We start from the raw sequence: 17,897 nt of genomic DNA on the forward strand, positions 1-17,897 counted from the left end.
TTTCACAAAAGCCCAAAATCTATTTTAGTGGTTTTTTCCAAGAGTAACTGTAATTTCATTTTTCCTGTATTACCAAAAACTGAAGTTACTACAGAAAAATCAGATTATATAAACACATAAAATAGAATACATTAAAAAGCATACATAAAATATAGTAAATGCATAGTTCAGCCAAGAATCAAAGATGCAGAAGTACTATGCATTTATTTGTTTATTCCGTGATAGAGGTGAAAATATTTTGTCCTTAAGGCCTCAGAATAAGCCTTGGGAGATAAGACTTTGTCTTGCCCTTAGAACTTTGAGTGTAGAGGTAGGACATAAATATAAACTGATAGGAAAGGTTGAATGCAATACAAAAAAAAATAGTTGTACTCACTGACATTTAAACTATTCTAGAGATTTTTTGAGTCATTTATAGGTTTTTGTCTTAATCAGAAGGAACATGGGATAAGATGGTAGAATCAGGTTAACTCAACCTCAATATCAAGGACTATTCTTATAATAAACTTAAAATGACCTAAATATCTGTAAAACCCAAAGCTGAAATATGACTAATGATGGGGTTTATCCGAAACAAATACATTGTTGGGTTTTTTTCCATGGGGTTTGACTTTTTTTTAATTGACTATAAAATTTATCTTGACTTTATATTGGACTCCAAGCAACAGTCTGAGCTAGAACCATTTGGGATCACCCGACGTCGCTACAGATGGTCCTCTATTGTACAAGTTACTCAAAGACGACTTTGTGGTCAGAGGCGAAATTTGTTTGCTTCATTGTTTTAGATGAAGCCATTTTTTTTTTTTTGATAAATTCATTTGCTTCTACTGCATATGTGAACCTTGTGAATATACAGTAAGTGGTAATGGGTTTTTTCCCAAGACTTAACAATATAACTGTGAGAGACATGAGGAGAGGAGGAATAAAAGGAAAGCTGTGTTTGTTCCCCAGTGTGTTTATCCATCTATTCCTGGAGGTTCTTTTAGAACCCTGAACTGGCCTGTGGCTCTTTCTGAAAAATCTGTGTTCAGGAGTAAACAATATTTTTATTAAAGCAAAATGGCTTTACTAGAGTTAATGCTTTAAACTCATTAAAGTGAAATCCATTTCTATATTGTGTATCAAGGAGCAGAAATGTAGGAAAATAAAGGCAATCCCATTCTGGGATAACTGTAACTAGTCCTATGTGAGCAGCTGTGCCTGGAATACAAACTGGGATATCTTCAGGAACAAGGCTAGGACAATGAGGAGCCTGGAAGGTGGACAAAATACCAAGAGGAACTAGCAGATGTTCTCGATTCCCTTCTCCATCAACTGAAGTCACTTACTGGAACCCTTCTCTTAAAAAATGATCTGCTTTCCAAAAGCAGACCATTCTATTTCAATAAGAAATGCTGAAAGCCATGATTAGAGTCATAGTCTGGCTCACTAGTGTCTCTCTTTTTATTTTTATGTTTTTACAGACAAAGTATCACTATATTGCCCAGGCTGGAGTGCAGTGGCTATTCACAGGTGTGATCATAGTGTCAAATCCATGGGCTTGAGCAATCCTCCTGCCTCAGCCTCCCCAGTAGCTGGGACCACAGGTGTGGGTCATTGCACCTGGCTCCTCACTAATGTCCCCTTAACCCAAATGTTAAGGCCACAGTATTCACCACACACACTGAGTGCTGAGTCTTGTAAGTTCTGTAATTGAGCATAAAATAAAAGAAAAAATAACTTCTCTTCCTCTTCTAGATCCAAAGATAAACCACAGACACAATTTTTAATTGAGCGAAGTTTTCATCAGGTACCCTCCCCTCTCTGTCATCAGGACCTGCCTCCCCAAGAATGAACTAACCTTATACTATATGCTGCTCATCCCTTCCCACAAGGGTTCAGTTCTCTATCCCAGGTCTGCCATATCCCTGAACAGTAACATACTGTAAAATTATTTCTCAAAAATGAAATTCTCTATTCCTTATTCTAACTGATGCCACTGAGGCATGAGAAAGAAATTAACCAGACTGAGCAGATTTACACTAATGTACTTGTGCTGCATTAGAAGTATTTGACTTTCTAAGAGGATTCTTATCAACCTAACTCAATCTCTAGTTGGGAGAATTTGGGGCAGCATAAGACAAGAATGAAAGAAGTGCAGACAATGTGGGGGAAAATATTTTTGAGCAATGGAGGCTGGCTAGCAGCACAGCCAGCCCACGCATGCTTAAAGTGAGTGGAGAGAGAAGAAAAGAAGGCCAGGATGGCTCAGGCCATAGGGCAGGGGGAGAAAGGGCTGTTTCCAAATACTTCAACAAGGGTCTGCTGACATTCTACCTCTTCCATAGGGCATTTTTTACCTACTCCCAATGCCATTTTTTCTTTTCCCGAATTCCCTCCTAATATAGTACATACATACAGCTTTTAATTATATTGTCATCAGTTCTCTTTTCTAAAAATGTGATATGATTCCTTCTCTGTAGGAAGCCCTTAAAAGAATGGATTGTCTTGGGAGGCTGACGGGTGAATCATGAGGTCAGGTGTTTGAGACCAGCCTGGCCAACATGGTGAAACCCCATCTCTATTAAAAATACAAAAATTAGCTGACTGTGGTGGTGGGTGCCTGTAATCCCAGCTACTCGGGAGGCTGAGGCAGGAGAATTGCTTGAACGCAGGAGGCAGAGGTTGCAGTAAGCTGAGATTGTGCCACTGCACTCCAGCCCAGGTGACAGTGTGAGACTGTCTCAAAAAAAAAAAAAAAAAAAAAAGACTTGTCTGCGCTATTCATTTGAGCTCAATCATATTTCACTTTATATTGATCCATTTATTAATGTATCTCTTACTCCCAATTAAATTATCTCTCAAAGAGTAACTTTATTAAAAGTAACCCCCACCAAAGTACCCAACCCGGCACTAAGCACACTTTCAGAATTCAAGTAGTTGGCCAGGCACGGTGACTCATGCCTGTAATCCCAACACTTTGGGAGGGTAAGGCGGGCGGATCACCTGAGGTCAGAATTTGGAGACCAGCCTGGCCAACGTGGTGAAATCCTGTCTCTACTAAAAATGCAAAAATCAGCTGGGCATAGGTGGCAGGTGCCTGTAATCCCAGCTACTTGGGAGGCTGAGGTAGGAGAATTGCTTGAACCCAGGAGATGGAGGTTGCAGTGAGCCAAGATCGCACCACTGCACTCCAGCCTGGGTGACAGAGCAAGACTCCATCTCAAAAAAAAAAAAAAAAGAATTCAAGTAGTTGCTAGCTTTAATACCAGGAGATTATATGAAACACATATAATAACACAAATAATAACACAAAAATAACATATATAGGGTCTAGAGATGAATGAAGAAATTAGTTACAGATTAAAAAAAAAAAAAACAACTCTAGGCTTAAAGTCTGTTACCTGGCAATAGTGCCTAAATGTTACAAACCTTCGTGAAGGCTGAGAACAGTGACATGCAGAATAAAATAGTTTAGAAATCTCTTAAATATGAATAGATTTCATTTTCCAAAGAGTTTAAAACAATTTCCAGAAATTAAATAGTGATACCTGGAGGGAACGTGATTATGAGAATGCATAGGGTGGTAGTTACAGAGCGAATTGGGAATAGCAAGGGCATTTTTGGTGCACAGGGCTGGACCAGGGAATGGAGCAGAGACAGGGGGCACCTACTGAGTATCTACTATGCTTCAGCCACCACCATAGGTATTTGACACATGTTTTAAATGTGCTATAATTTCACAAGAACACATCATCTTTATAGATGAAAAAACTGAGGCTCAAAAAAGCTAAGTCACTTGTCCAAGGTCACACAGGTGGTAGCAGATGAACAAAGACAAGATTAAGGTCCAGATTTGTCTATTTCCGGTGTTCTTGCACTCTCTGCTAGGTAATGTGAATTCCCTAGTTTGCGCCATTGCAAAGTTTCATCCTTGCCCCCCGCAAACAAAATCAAAACAAACAAATTTGTCTTAATGAGGGAGGAAGAAATGACACGGAAGACATGAAAATATCTAGTTCTCTAGCAGTTATGGGGTCAGGGTAGGGAGGTGAGGCCATTTGGGAAGGATTCAGGGAGAGTCAGCATTAGCTGAGTGAGAATTCTATACAAGGCACTTGCTGCACATGTGATTTCATCTCAATAACCCTGAAAGGTGATCATTTTACATATAAGGAAATGAGGCTTAGGGAAGCCCATGCTAACAGGAATAAAAGTGAAGCTGAGATTTGAACTTGGTCACTTAGTCTCAGAGCCTGTGCTCTTTCTGTGACTCCCTATTGGAAGCATACTTTTGCTTCTCTTTTTCCCATAAATGCTCAAAACTAAAGTTTGGAAAACATTGTTCTATTCAAGAGATCTTGACCGGGTGCAGTGGCTCATGCCTCTAATCTCAGAACTTTGGAAGGCCGAGGCAGGTGGATCACTTGAGCTCAGGAGTTTGAGACCAGCCTGACCAACAGAGCGAAACCCCATCTCTACTAAAAACATACACAAAAAATTAGCTGGGAGTGGTACTACGTGCCTGTAATACCAGTCATTAGGGAGGCTGAGGCATGAGAATCGCTTGAACCCGGGAGGCAGAGGTTGCAGTGAGCCAAGATCGCACCACTGCACCCTAGCCTGGGCAACATAGGGAGGCCCTGTCTCAGAAGAGAGATCTAGCCAGTAATTACATTGTAGTTGAACTGAAAGAAACCTGCTTCTTACAGGAAATAAAACTGTCATCTAAATCAAGGCATCTAATAAATGATAAAGGAGAGACATACAATTTATATTTTAAAATGCTGTTTCCCTCTGACCCCATCGATGAATATAGTTGGCGTTTTTATAGGCCATGTCGGTGAGGCTCATGAACAGGTAATCAACCCAGTGGAGCTGGAGCCACTGCTGACGGTAAAGTTCCCCGACTTGGCAGTGGCTGGGCAATAATACAATGACCCAAACCAGTTCCAGTGGCAGCACCACAAATGGGTATTAAAGAATTCTCTTTAAATGGGACCTCTCCTAGAGATAGTGTCCATTTTGCTTAGCTGACTCAGACTTAGGTGAGAATGTCAACGAACAACTCTCCACATAGAGCTAACACGGAGGTCACTAAGTAAACACATTTCTACCTATGTCAGATTCAACATTTTTGTCTCAAAGTTAAGCAAAAAGCCAAAGTGTATCTCTTTAATGTAAAAGTAGTTCTCAAATACAAAAAAAAAAAAAAAAAAAAAAAATGAGCTAGGCTTGGTGGTGTGTGTCCCAGCTACTCAGAAGGCTAAAGCAGGAGGGTTGCTTGAACTGGGGAAGTCAAGACTGCAGTGAACCATAATTGTGCCATCGCACTCCAGCCTGGGTGACAGAGTGAGACCTTGTCTAAAAAAAAAAGAAAAACAAAAGTAGATCCCATCAGAACCTGCAAGGAAATGAACCAGTAGCAACTTCTAAGTGCTTGATTCCACCCACATCTGGCTCTATTTGGGAACTAAATTCAGCAGAAGTCTCCAGGGTCAAGAAATGACCCTGAATAAAAATAGTCTCGGAACTCTGTCACAAAGTAGGAAAGGAAACCAGGCGGCAGGGTGATTCACTCCAAATGGCAGCTCCAAAACCCAAATTCCCATTTTTGTCCCAATATGAAGCCAATGTACAAAACAGGCAGAGAGCAAACTGTCCTTTTCCAAAGGCCTTCAAAAGAGGTTGCCAAAGAATTTCACATGGAAGCCAAAAAGATTTAGTGTGCCATTCACCTCTCCTATAAATCTAACTAGAGCTATTTCTAACTAGAGGCCTGAACCAATGGCAGGTTTACATTTACTTGAAGACCACCCAGGGTATCTATGGTTTTTTTTTCCCCTGGCAAGCAAGAGAAACCCTTTGTCCCACCAAATTTTCCAAACGACCAAACAGCCACAGAGAAAGAATACAGGGGTGGTGTGGTGAGTGTGTGTGTGTCTGTTTCCTGTCTTTCTTCTAATCTATAACTCACTGCCCCAAAACATAGTTAAGTTCTATTAAAGTACAATATTTTGAGAAGATTGTATGTGAAAGAAAAAAAAAAAAGAAAGAAAGAATTCCACTGGTTGAAGAACAATGAGCCAACATTTGAGTACTCAGTTAATTCATTTTAAGATGTATTAAACATGGGGGAGGGCAAATTCTGTAGCATCACAGAAAACACAAAAGCATTAAAGGTAGGTTTGCTTCACAGTCACTCACTTGCACCTTCCCCTTCCAAAGCCTTGCATCTAATTCTGCATTCATGATTTACATTGTTTTTCTTAAAGGTGATTGCCCCCAAGCATTATGAGTTTCAAAGCACCAGAAAACCTGGATCTACCTCTGAACAGGCTATCTGCCTTTGATGATTCCATAGGTTGATGAGGAAGCAACCTATGAATATGATAACTTCTCCGTTACAAATAAACGTCCACGTATCCTGAGAGCACATGAGAACGTGACATTGACCTGTTTTGGGGGATTGGGAAAGATTTCTCACATCCGGTCTTGAAGGATGAGTAAGAGTATGGCAGGCAGAGAATGAGGGCAGAGATGATGAAAGGAGGACATTCCAGGGGGTGAAAACAGTAAGGGTCAGTGGCTCGCAGCTAGGGACAATATTGCATGTATGTGAGCACAAACACACCCACCCACACACAACCCCTCCTCCAAGGACTTGTGTCAATGTCTAGAGACATTTTTGGTTGTCATAAACGAAAGAGGAGTGGAGTTGTTGACATCTGGTGAATAGAGGCCAGAGATGCTGCTAAACATCCTATAACACACAGGACAGCCCCTACAAAAGTCTAAAATGTCACTAGTGACAAGGCTGAAAATCACAGGCCTAAGCAAAGGTACAAAATACATGCTGTGTTAGGTTAAAAATGAGGAGTTGCATGGAGCTTTGGCACGCACAGTGCTTCAAATGATTCCTTTTATGGAAGACAAAACCCATTAAGAAAAGAGAGGGGGAAAAATTAACTTTCTGAGAAGCCAAGATATAAGGCTGAATAGATGCTTTATTCTCAAAACAGGAACCAATAACAAAGCAAGTTAAGAAACTGGACCTCTGGAAGCCTAACGTATATTTCATTGTCCTATAAAATGGAAAGCATTTCTGTCAAGGACACCGTCCACGGCTCAAGTCCACTGCTGAGCAAGTAGCCTGTATTCTTCCTTTCATGCACATGGCTAACTGAGAGTGAGGAGTGTGCAGAGTAAGGAGCACACTGAGAAGATGCAAGCAGCTTGCCCTGGCAGGACTTTCAGAGGGAGGATGCAAAGCTGATGTTAATGCTGGAAGAACTCATGTATAAGAATGGTCCAAGCAAGGAGAAAAGGAACCAACGAGCTCCACATCTAAAAACGAAGTGGCTACAGAGAAAGCAGAACATGGTAGGACAGGGATGCTGTGGTTTGGGCTTCAACTGGTCATCAGGGTTGCTGGCAGGAGCTGCTCCTGACCATGGAAGCAGGCAGGACTCATACAGGAGTCTTACTCCTGGGCAGAGATCCTTGGAAACTGGAATGAGGAACTTATCACCACCACCTCCACCAAAAAGGCAAAAGAAATATCCCCCAACAAGAGACTTCTGGGAGGGAAAGAAGGAGCCCTCACAATACAAGCAGGTTTTGTTATAAAGCAAGAAATATAAGTTGAAGCTCCTTCTCAGATATCCTAACTCGCACTAATCCACATCACTCTTTTACTCTTGCCCCATCCAGACACATATCTAGGTCAATTTTTTAAAGTAAAAATGGTAGGAGAAAATTCCGTCAATTGTGGCAGTTGTCTAAAAATCAAGCTTTAGCTCCAAGAGGGAAAAAGAAGGCCAGATTAATAGCAAAAGAAGAAGATAATTCTAAAAGGACAATGCCACGTAAGCTTAAAAAAAAAAAGTAACTTTTTTTTCCCTCTTCAAAAAAAAGTTGCCACAAAGGAAGGTACTCTGTACCCAGCATTGCGCTAGGTGCTGCTATTGAGAAAACACAGACCCATGAAGCACCTGCAGCCTTGAGTGCTTGACTATTACACGCCTTAAAGGAAGGAAACAGGCCTTGCAGAAGAGCCAGGTGGGAAGGGAGGACAGGACATTCCAGACTGGGGAGTAAGAGCAGGAACTGCAGCTTGGGAGGGCAGGAGTCATGAGGTATAAGCACACATAGGAATTTCACTCACATACCCATATCCACCAATGGACCAAACACGTTCAATTTCAGCTATGTACAACCAGACATGTGCCCAACCACCAATATTCCAGGAGACAAAAACACTTCAGCATCACAGAATAGCATCTGGATTATGCAGTGGTGGGTTTCTGGTCACCTTCTGCAAAGTGAAAGGAAAGAGAGGACGGCTTTCTGTCTGGGCCAGAATTTATAGTTTGAGAGGAGGGTAAGGGTGCTACCCTTTGCTGGCAATGTGTTTATGACTACAGTGAACCAACTACTTTAATTTATAAGTAAGTCACGAATAATCACTGATCTGTATGATGAGAACCACAGCCAATTCTCAGAGTCATCAAGGACACACAGATGAGATATGTACAAATACATATACATCTGTACACCCAGGATCTTGAATGATGTGGAGATTGGGTATAAAGGTAGACCTAAAAACCTGGGCCTTAGCCACTGGCCATGTGGAGAGCTGGTGATTCCTCCCACATCTCCATAACACCAACCCCTTCCCTTCCAAACAACTTAGCTTATTCACTGTCACCCAGAGTCAGCTTTCATGCCGCCAACCCCTGCTCATGCTGCTTAAACCACCTGGAATGCTCTCCAGCCACGTGTCTAGCTTTACAAATCTTACCCACCCTTTGGAACTCAGCTCAACTCCTCTCTTCCTCTATAAGGTGTTTTGGAGTCAATCTAAGGCATCTCTCTCTCTTCTGAACTTACAGAACAATTTATATAATCACTTGACAAATAATCACCTAAGCTTTATAAGGCTTTTATCTTCTCTTTCTTTTCCTTTCTTTCTCTTTTCTTTTCTTTCCTTCCTTCCTTTCTCTCTCTCTCTCTCTCTCTCTCTCTCTCCCCCTCTCTCTCTCTCTCTCTCTCTCTCCTTTTTCTTCTAAGAGACAGGGTCATGCTCTATTATACAGGCTGGAGTACAGCGGTGTGATCAAAGCTGCTTATGGCAGCTTTGAACTCCTGGACTGACACAATCCTCCTGTCTCAGCCTCCTGATGTTGTTTTCTTAAACTATTCTTTAAATCACCCCCTAGAAAATTCCACCTTTCTCCACGTCTTCATTGAGATTCGCCCCTTTGAGAGGTAAGGAGCACATCTTGTAGTTCTTTGGATCCTCCTAGCTTATCTCCTAGAGTACCTTGCACACAGTAGAATTAAATTGCAGTATTCAGCTGGGCGTTGTGGCTCACACCTATAATCCTAGTGCTTTGGGAGGCCAAGATGGGAGGATTGCTTGAGGCCAGAAATTCAAGAACAGTCTGGTCAACATAGCAAGACCCCATCTCTAAAAAATATAAGTATTAAAAAATTGCAGCATTCTCTTCTCTACACATAGGAGTTGTTAGCCTCACCTTAGTAATCTATCTTGAGATTCAAACCTCACACTTAAGAGACTTAATGCTTTAGGAAAAAAAAAAAGCAGAAATTCTAAGTGCCTTCCCTCAATTTACTTATTAAAAAACCACATGAGTTTCAATTCTATTGCAGAGGAGTAGTCCTACAAACTAATGTAGCCCTGTTAGACTCTATGCCTTCAATTTCAAATTCTGAAAATTCTGCAAAAGCTCTGGCTGAGGTCATGTATTTGCTGGAGGTGACAGATGGAGGTTAAAATGAATGGCTCCATATTCAACTATTACTAGTGTCTTGTATACAATATGTACATAATAAATGTACCAATGTCTGAAAATCTGAAATGATTATAAGCCAAGAGTGACAAAATTATAAAGGCATTTCTCAAAGCACACAACTTATTTCCTGGGGGCAGGGGAGTAGAATCTCTTAATTTAAAACAACCTTAATCTATGAAATTGCTATGTAACTTACCCCTTTATCTATTTTACGTGCACTTGGGAAAACTTAAAACAGTTTTGCTAATATGGATTTGCCAGGCACTAATCTTTGAAGTTACAAACACATATTATTAATAATTCATTTAACCCTCAGGACAAACCCAATCCTACAGACAAGAAGACTGAGGCACAGAGAGGTTAAGTAACTTGCTCAAAAATCACAGCAAAAATGTAGTAGAACTAGAATTTTAATCTCAACAATCAGACTCTTAATCACTATGATAATGGGTATTGGTTATAGCTGATGTAGAAGTATGTCACTTTGATTAATATTTGAGGTGATTTCTATAAAAGTTGTGCATCCAAAACTTGATCAGAAATGTAACATCCTATCATTATGCTGGTATGTAATAAATCTGATTGACCCCTGTCAACTGGATTGACAGAGGTAGTTAAAACTGCAAGTAGGGTTAAGCACCCAAGCCTAGATTATGATTTTCCATTTTATAAGTTTAAGGAGTGATGTTTAGCTATAAACCTTAGAAGAAATGGAGCCAAAGCTTGCAGGGAAACACATACACGCACACCAAAACTCAGCTATTTTGAAACTCCACTTACTTTAACGTTTAAGTCAAACTAAAACTGTTTACATATTACTCTATCAAGGGTGAAATAATCCCATGTAAAGGGCTTTCTAAAACAAATTCACATCTTGGAAGCCCATTTTGGGGCGATGAGTTGTGACTACGTTCTCAAGGATGTCAGTAACACAAGGGCTCCATCCACTAACTCCTTGAAAAAAACCAAAGCCATGAACGTCTTGTCAAATTCAGACAGTTTATCTTGGCACTGGCAAGTACACCAGTCTCTTCGATGTCTGGAAACGTGTCTAATTACGTTTAGAGAGTAACTAAAAAAATAGCCAGTGTCCCGGAACAGACAGCTCGGGGATCACTCCATAGCATCCTGAATGACAGGATGGAACTACGCCAGGAGAAAAAAAAAAAGGCGGGGCGGGGGGGTGGCGAAGAAAGAAAGAAAAGAAGCAAGTGTAAAGCCGGGACGAGACGCCAGCCTCTCTCTAAAATAACCCTGAGTCCTCCTAGGGCCTTCGGGGCCACCGCAACTCTCGCTCAGGTTATTTCCCTTCAGTTTCCACGAGGTCACCGGCCCGTCCACATCCCTCACCTGGCGCGGGGAAGTGCGCCCTCCGCGCGGCACACCCCCTGCACCCAAACCCAGGACAGCGCCCAGGGCTCCCCTCTCAGGGAAGCCCGGCCCTTGAGCTCGACACGCCCCCCGCACCCCAAAGCGGCCGCACCCCAGGGGCGTCCGCTCTCGGGAAAGCGCAGCTGCGGAGCTCGGCAGACCCCCGGACACGGCAGCCCGGCCGCCCCTCCATCCCTGGAGCTTGGGCGCCCCCCGACACCCCGGATCCGGCCTCGCCCGGAGGCGCCCCCTCTCGGGAAAGCGCAGCCTCGCGCCCCTGCGCGCGGCCGCTCCGCCCTCACCTGAGCCTGAGGTTGGCCATGAACTCGGGCATGGAGACGGTGTCCATCAGCACGAAGTCCGCCTTGCCGAACTCCAGGCTCTCCTGCTCCGCCATGGCGCCGGCGCGGGGACTCAGGTGGGCGCGCTCGGGCCGCCGGGGCCGCTCCGGGGGCCCGCGATGTGCTCGGGAGGGGCCGGGGCGAGGCCTCGCCGTGAGGCTACGGGGAGGGGGCGCGCACGCCGCTCGGCGGGTCCGGGCCGGACGGAGGCCGCCCCGCTGCTCCTCGGCGCCTTCTTGGCCGGCGCGGCTCCGTACGGGACGCACCCGGCAGTTTCCGCTCCTCCCGCCGCGGCTGCCGGGCGCTGTAGGGGCCGGGACACCGAGACAGAGACGGCGGCGGCTGGTCCCGCCTCCGGCCTGGGGCTCGCCCCGGCTCCGCCCCGCCCAGGCCTCCCGACTCCGCCCCGCCTGGCCCACTGAGGAGCCCGCCCCAGCCGCGGCCCTGGCCACCGCCTCTTCACCTGGGCGGCGCGCACGCGCGGGTGGGCGGCGGGGACGCGCGCTGGGCCGGGCGGCGGCAGCTGGGCGGCAGCGCCCCCTGGGGACAGGCGCTGGGATCTCAGGCGGCCAAGAGGATGGCCGCCTGCCGCGCACACTTGGTAGCTGCCAACAAAGTTAGAAAAGGTGGCACATATACACCATGGAATACTATGCAGCCATAAAAAAGGATGAGTTTGTGTCCTTTGTAGGGACATGGATGCAGCTGGAAACCATCATTCTTAGCAAACTATCACAAGAACAGAAAACCAAACACCGCATGTTCTCACTCATAGGTGGGAACTGAACAATGAGATCACTTGGACTCGGGAAGGGGAACATCACACACCGGGGCCTATCATGGGGAGGGGGGAGGGGGAAGGGATTGCATTGGGAGTTATACCTGATGTAAATGACGAGTCGATGGGTGCTGACGAGTTGATGGGTGCAGCACAGCAACATGGCACAAGTATACATATGTAACAAACCTGCACGTTATGCACATGTACCCTAGAACTTAAAGTATAATAATAATAAAAAATAAATAAATAAATAAATAAAAAAGAAAAGTAGTTCGTGGAGCTTTTCGCGAGGACAATTCAGTATGATTCTGTCACCCTGCTCCAAAACCCACTCCCGCCTCTCTACTCACACCCTGCCCATTTTTGAAGTGGTGGTTCAAGCACAGACTGAAAGATAATAATAATGGCTAACATTTTGGAGGCACCAAAAATGCCCAGAGTTGTTCTCAGCGCCTTAGAGAACTTTTAACAAACTTTCCACACGACTAGGAAGTGGAGCAGCTGCGGTTTTACGCAGGTCATTTGACTTAGGAGCCGCAGCGTTCAACCACGTCTGACTACCTCCAATCTCCAATGGCCCATTTTCTCTTCCACTCATCCGAGCATGTCATCAGACATGACCTTGTATGATTATTAAGTTTTTAATATATCTATGTATCATCTCTCCAGGATTATTGCAGATGACTTGAGCATGGGACCATCCTTTGGGCATCCACCAAATAGCTATTGTACTACTTTGCATATATAAATATGAAATCCATATTGGTTCAATGGAATGAAGTGAGTTGTAAGTAGTCTCCAATTTATTGACACATTGGTTGAGCTTGGAAAATTGTTTTTGAACTTAGAATGAGTTTTCCCAAGGAAAATATACTACAAATGACTTTCTTTTCTTTTTTTTTTTTTTTTTCTTTTTCTAGAGACAAATTATCCCTCTGTCACCCAGGCTGGAGTGCAATGGTGAAATCACAGCTCACTGCAACCTCAAACTCCTGGGCTCAAGCAATCCTCCAGCCTCAACCTCCCGAGCAGCTAGGACTACAGGTGTATGATACCATGCCCAGCTATTTTTTTAAATAAATGACTTTCTAAGGTATCTACATTTATTCAGTCCTGTGTTTCTGTTAGGACATCTTCTATTACAAAATCTACTAGGAAATCTAGAGGCCTCCAAGGACCTGGCTGGGCTTCAACTCTGCGTGAGTTTGAGATGAGTAAACCAGACTGAAGGACCTTGCCCAAGGCCTGCTTCAGCTGCCAGCCACCCACGCTTGCCAAGAGAAAGGAAAGTGGCTTTGTCACCTCCTGAGGGACTGCCTTTGACATCAGAAAACCACCCCAAACCCTGGCACCAGCAGAGCTGGGCTGCATCTGACTACGTTAGCAGCTGTCCTTCAGAAGGAGGAGATCCACCTGTCTGGATCTCAGTGTCCTCATTCGTGGAATAAAAGCTCTGGAATAAGGTAGGACTGACCTATGGTTGGGTCATTTGTGGAGATGTCGGTCAGTGGCTAAGTAGGTTATTGCATAGGGTATGGCTGTATTCCTAATGTTTGTATTGGCATGTTTAAACATAAGCAGAACTGAACTTCAAAACGGAAAGAAAGAAATCTCGAACTGTGTGACTTTGGAGTATCCAGGGACCACACCCCAAAACCTATTGGTAAATTACATGTGTGTGTTCCCTGAGCCCTTGTGGGTGTTAAAAATTAGGGCAAAATTCCAGGTTCCAGGAAAAGAAACATCAAGGCTTGCAGACTGAGAGGGTTGCAGAAATTGTACAGTGGGTAGGAGCTATGGTGGGATACAATGTGGTTTCCAAATGGCCAAAGTAAGAGATCCTGATTTTAATCAACATCTTATATAGGAACCCAACATATAAAACACATATAAAACATATGCAAAGGGTATTTTATTAATTTCTTGTTTAAGTCCAAATTAATGTAAAATTAGGCATTGATGCTCTCTTGATGAACCCAAATCTTTCAATGGGGCTCACTATTAGCCTCAGGATTCCAGTTTACTTTTGTATGTTGTTTTTATTGTACAGTGTCAAGGAAATTCTGGTTTGTATAACTACACAGTAATTTGTTACCCATACAACTTTACATTCAGCATTTCTAGGCCAATGTGCAGTTACAACCTTATTAATCAATGGCACACTTGAGCAAAGTTCAGGTATATGCAAAGCTGGCAGGAGAGACAGAATGCTGAGGTCTGTATTCAATCGAGGTAACCTAGAGCAGATTAGCTCATTATGCACGTTCGCTGTGACAAAATTTGAGTAGAAACACATTTGGAGATGCATGTTTTTGTTACAGTTTAAAATATACTAAAAATAAAACAAATAAGTTTATATCCCCAATCATGAGACGCACAGACACCATGAGCCTCCTGATGTGATCTCCTGAAAAAGACACGTATCATTGACCTGCTAAAAATACATAAATGGAATCTAATCATGAAGAAACATCAAACAAACTCACATTAAGGGACATCCTACAAAACAATTGACCTGTATTCTTCAAAAATATCAATGGTGTGAAAGACAAAGAGGCTGAGGCACATCACAGTTAAAGGCAATGTGTGATTCTGGACTGGATCTCCAACCAGAAAAGTGTAAAGGACATTATTGGGATAATTGGTGAAATTCAAATATGGACTCGATGTTAGATAGTAGAATAGTATCAATGTTAGTTTTTCTGAACTTGATCATTTTACTGGGATTCTGCAAGATAATGTCCTTGTTTCTAGCAGATATCTGCTAAAGTATTTAGGAGTAAAATGATGTCTCAAACTGTTTGGCAAGAATAATAAAAATAATAATAAGGAGATGAGGAGGTGGAAGGAGGGTATGGATATATGTTGGTAGACATATAAATGATTAAAACAAATGATGCAAAATACTAACAACTGGTAAAGTCGTTAAAAATATATGGGACTTTTGAGGGGATTTTCTTTTGTACTATCCTCACAACTTTTCTGTAACTTTGAAATTAGTTTGAAATTTATTTTATTTAATTTATTTATTTATTTATTTATTTATTTATTTATTTTGAGACAGAGTCTCACTGTGTCACCCAGGCTGGAGTGCAGTGACATGATCTTGGCTCACTGCAACCTCTACCTCCAGGGTTCAAGCGAGTCTCCTGCCTCAGCCTCCTGTAGCTGGGACTACAGGCGTGTGCCACCATGCTCGGCTAATTTTTGTATTTTTAGTAGAAACGGGGCTTCATCCTGTTGGTCAGGCTGGTCTCAAGCTCCTGACCTCATGATCTGACCACATCAGCCTCCCAAAGTGCTGGGATTACAGGTGTGAGCCACCATACTCGGCTTGAAATTTAAACTTAAAAATTAAATAGCAATCTAAAACTGTCCTAAAATAAAATTTTTTACTTTAAAAAAATTAAATAGCACTTAGAAATAAAAGTCACATCAGAATTTTGCAAACCTTCCAGAACTGAAGAACCAGCAGATATTTTTGAAAACCCTGGTCCAGGGTACTTCTTAGCTCTGTTTGGCATAGATGTGCTAGGAGATTATAAACACTGAACAGGTAATTCTAAAAACAAAAATAATTAGATGTCAAATATATCCATATACCCCGGAGAAGGTGCATCCTGTTCTCTGCCTGAAATTCTCCCTGCCACCCCACCCCTCACTCCTATGACCTAGCTAACTTCTGCTAATCCCTCCGCTCTCAGTCTCAACATCACTTCCTCCAAGAAATCTTCCATAATCTCCTAAATCAGAATTGGCTGTTCCTCCTCTCATACAGCATCCTGGAAGTGCTGCCCCCGTTACAGCACTAAATGCCGTTGAGCCTATTGTCCATCTCTCTCACTTGTTTTTAAGGGCCATGAGGGCTGGAAGCTGTCTTTTCTGTTTTTTGATGTAAACGTAACTCTGGCACCTCCTAGCATAGTGCCTAAGAGATGAAGTGCTTAATAAACACTTGCTTGATAAATGAATATGAAATGGTCTATGAACCTATGGGTCATAAAATGTGAGACTGTGAATCCATCCCCATTGGTAGATTTTCTGCGTTGCAAATTAGTCGTCGTACAACATTAACCTCAGTCTCATCTCCTGCCCCGGAAGCAGATCTCAGGGCTGTGTTTGTTTTTGCCCTGGGGCCAGGCCTGCACACTGTGTGTTCACACTGACCAAAAGCTGCTGTTCCAAAAACCCTTCAGTAGTTACCAGTGGCTGCAGAGGGTCTACTTTTGATGATCCACGAAAATCAACCCTGAATTTTCCACCGCAAATGTTTATTCCCATTCAACTTTCCCAGAATGTTTCTGGGCTGCCCTGCCCTCCCTCCCTTTACCAGGGGATCTGCATCCAAGGAAGACGACTCTTTCAGCATGAGTCTGGCAAGACAGAAACAGAACGGCTAGGAAAACAACAACAACAACAACAATAGTCACACAGTGTATTCTAAGGGCATTTTATAAATTTATTTTATAATCCCATATTGTCACAGAGCAGAAGTAGAAAGGCAAATATATCTTGCAAAATAACCTCATTATGTACTTACAGCCATATAGAAATGATTTGGAACTCTGCCTTAGAAAATATCCAAAACATACCTCCTCCTCTTTACTGCATGAGCCTGGATTTGAACTAAGAATGATACATCAGAAATAGCATATGTACTTTTCATGGTTTCTGAAGCCTAAAGATTATTTAAGTATAAAGAGACCTGACAGTTGGCTCTCTGATGTCATTGATGACTTTTACCCACCTGTAGAGTCCCCTGTCTCCCCTAACCCCCCACCTGACAATATAGACATCTCACAGGACAAAGGAAAGGGAGTTTTCATGGCAGGGATCACTACCCTAAACCATCCTGAAAGCCCAAAAAGTGATTTTTAAAGTTCATCTTCTCACCTCTAACTCTTTTTTTTTTTTTTTTTTTTTTTGAGACGGAGTCTCGCTCTGTCGCCCAGGCTGGAGTGCAGTGGCCGGATCTCAGCTCACTGCAAGCTCCGCCTCCCGGGTTCATGCCATTCTCCTGCCTCAGCCTCCCGAGTAGCTGGCACAACAGGCGCCCGCCACCGCGCCCGTCTAGTTTTTTTTGCATATTTTAGTAGAGACGGGGTTTCACCGTGTTCGCCAGGATGGTCTCGATCTCCTGATCTCGTGATCCGCCCGTCTCGGCCTCCCAAAGTGCTGGGATTACAGGCTTGAGCCACCGCGCCCGGCCCTCACCTCTAACTCTTAAAGACAGAAGACTAGCCAGCCAATTGCTAATGACTTGGCTTTGAGTTCTAGAGACTTCTTTTCCCCATCGTTCCTGTGGTCCAGCTATGCTTACCTGTGATGGTGTTGAGTTGGGGACAGGAGTCACTGTGATACCACAGACAGAGCTCCTTTTAACTAATGAAGCTAAGCACAGAGGGAGTTGGGAGATGTCAGCTGAAGAGGGGAGGAGATAGAGGAGGAAGAGAAGGAAGGAGCTACTGCTACAAGGGTGTCCATAGCAAGAGGAGAGTAGCAAGGTACTGCTTCTCAATTTTAGGTTTCATCATCCTTTAATAAAAAGTGTGGACTTCCAGCTGGGCACATTGGCTCACGCCTGTAATCCCAGCACTTTGAGAGGCC

At 43.3% G+C, this 17,897-nt stretch overlaps 1 protein-coding gene across 2 annotated transcripts in view; it reads right to left on the bottom strand.

The window, feature by feature from the left end:
- The window catches only part of MYO1D (myosin ID), a 377,798-nt gene extending 365,955 nt beyond the window's left edge, over positions 1 to 11,843 (bottom strand). For both annotated transcript variants that reach the window (XM_005583409.4, XM_065532339.2), the window contains exon 1: positions 11,471 to 11,843. In XM_005583409.4, coding sequence (XP_005583466.1) covers positions 11,471 to 11,565 — 95 coding nt within the window. In that variant the 5' untranslated portion in view covers positions 11,566 to 11,843. The remainder of the gene's footprint in view (positions 1 to 11,470) is intronic.
- Between the last annotated feature and the right edge of the window lie 6,054 nt (positions 11,844 to 17,897).

The sequence above is a fragment of the Macaca fascicularis genome, chromosome 16 (assembly GCF_037993035.2).
Source record: "Macaca fascicularis isolate 582-1 chromosome 16, T2T-MFA8v1.1".
Classification (NCBI taxonomy): Eukaryota; Metazoa; Chordata; class Mammalia; order Primates; family Cercopithecidae; genus Macaca; species Macaca fascicularis.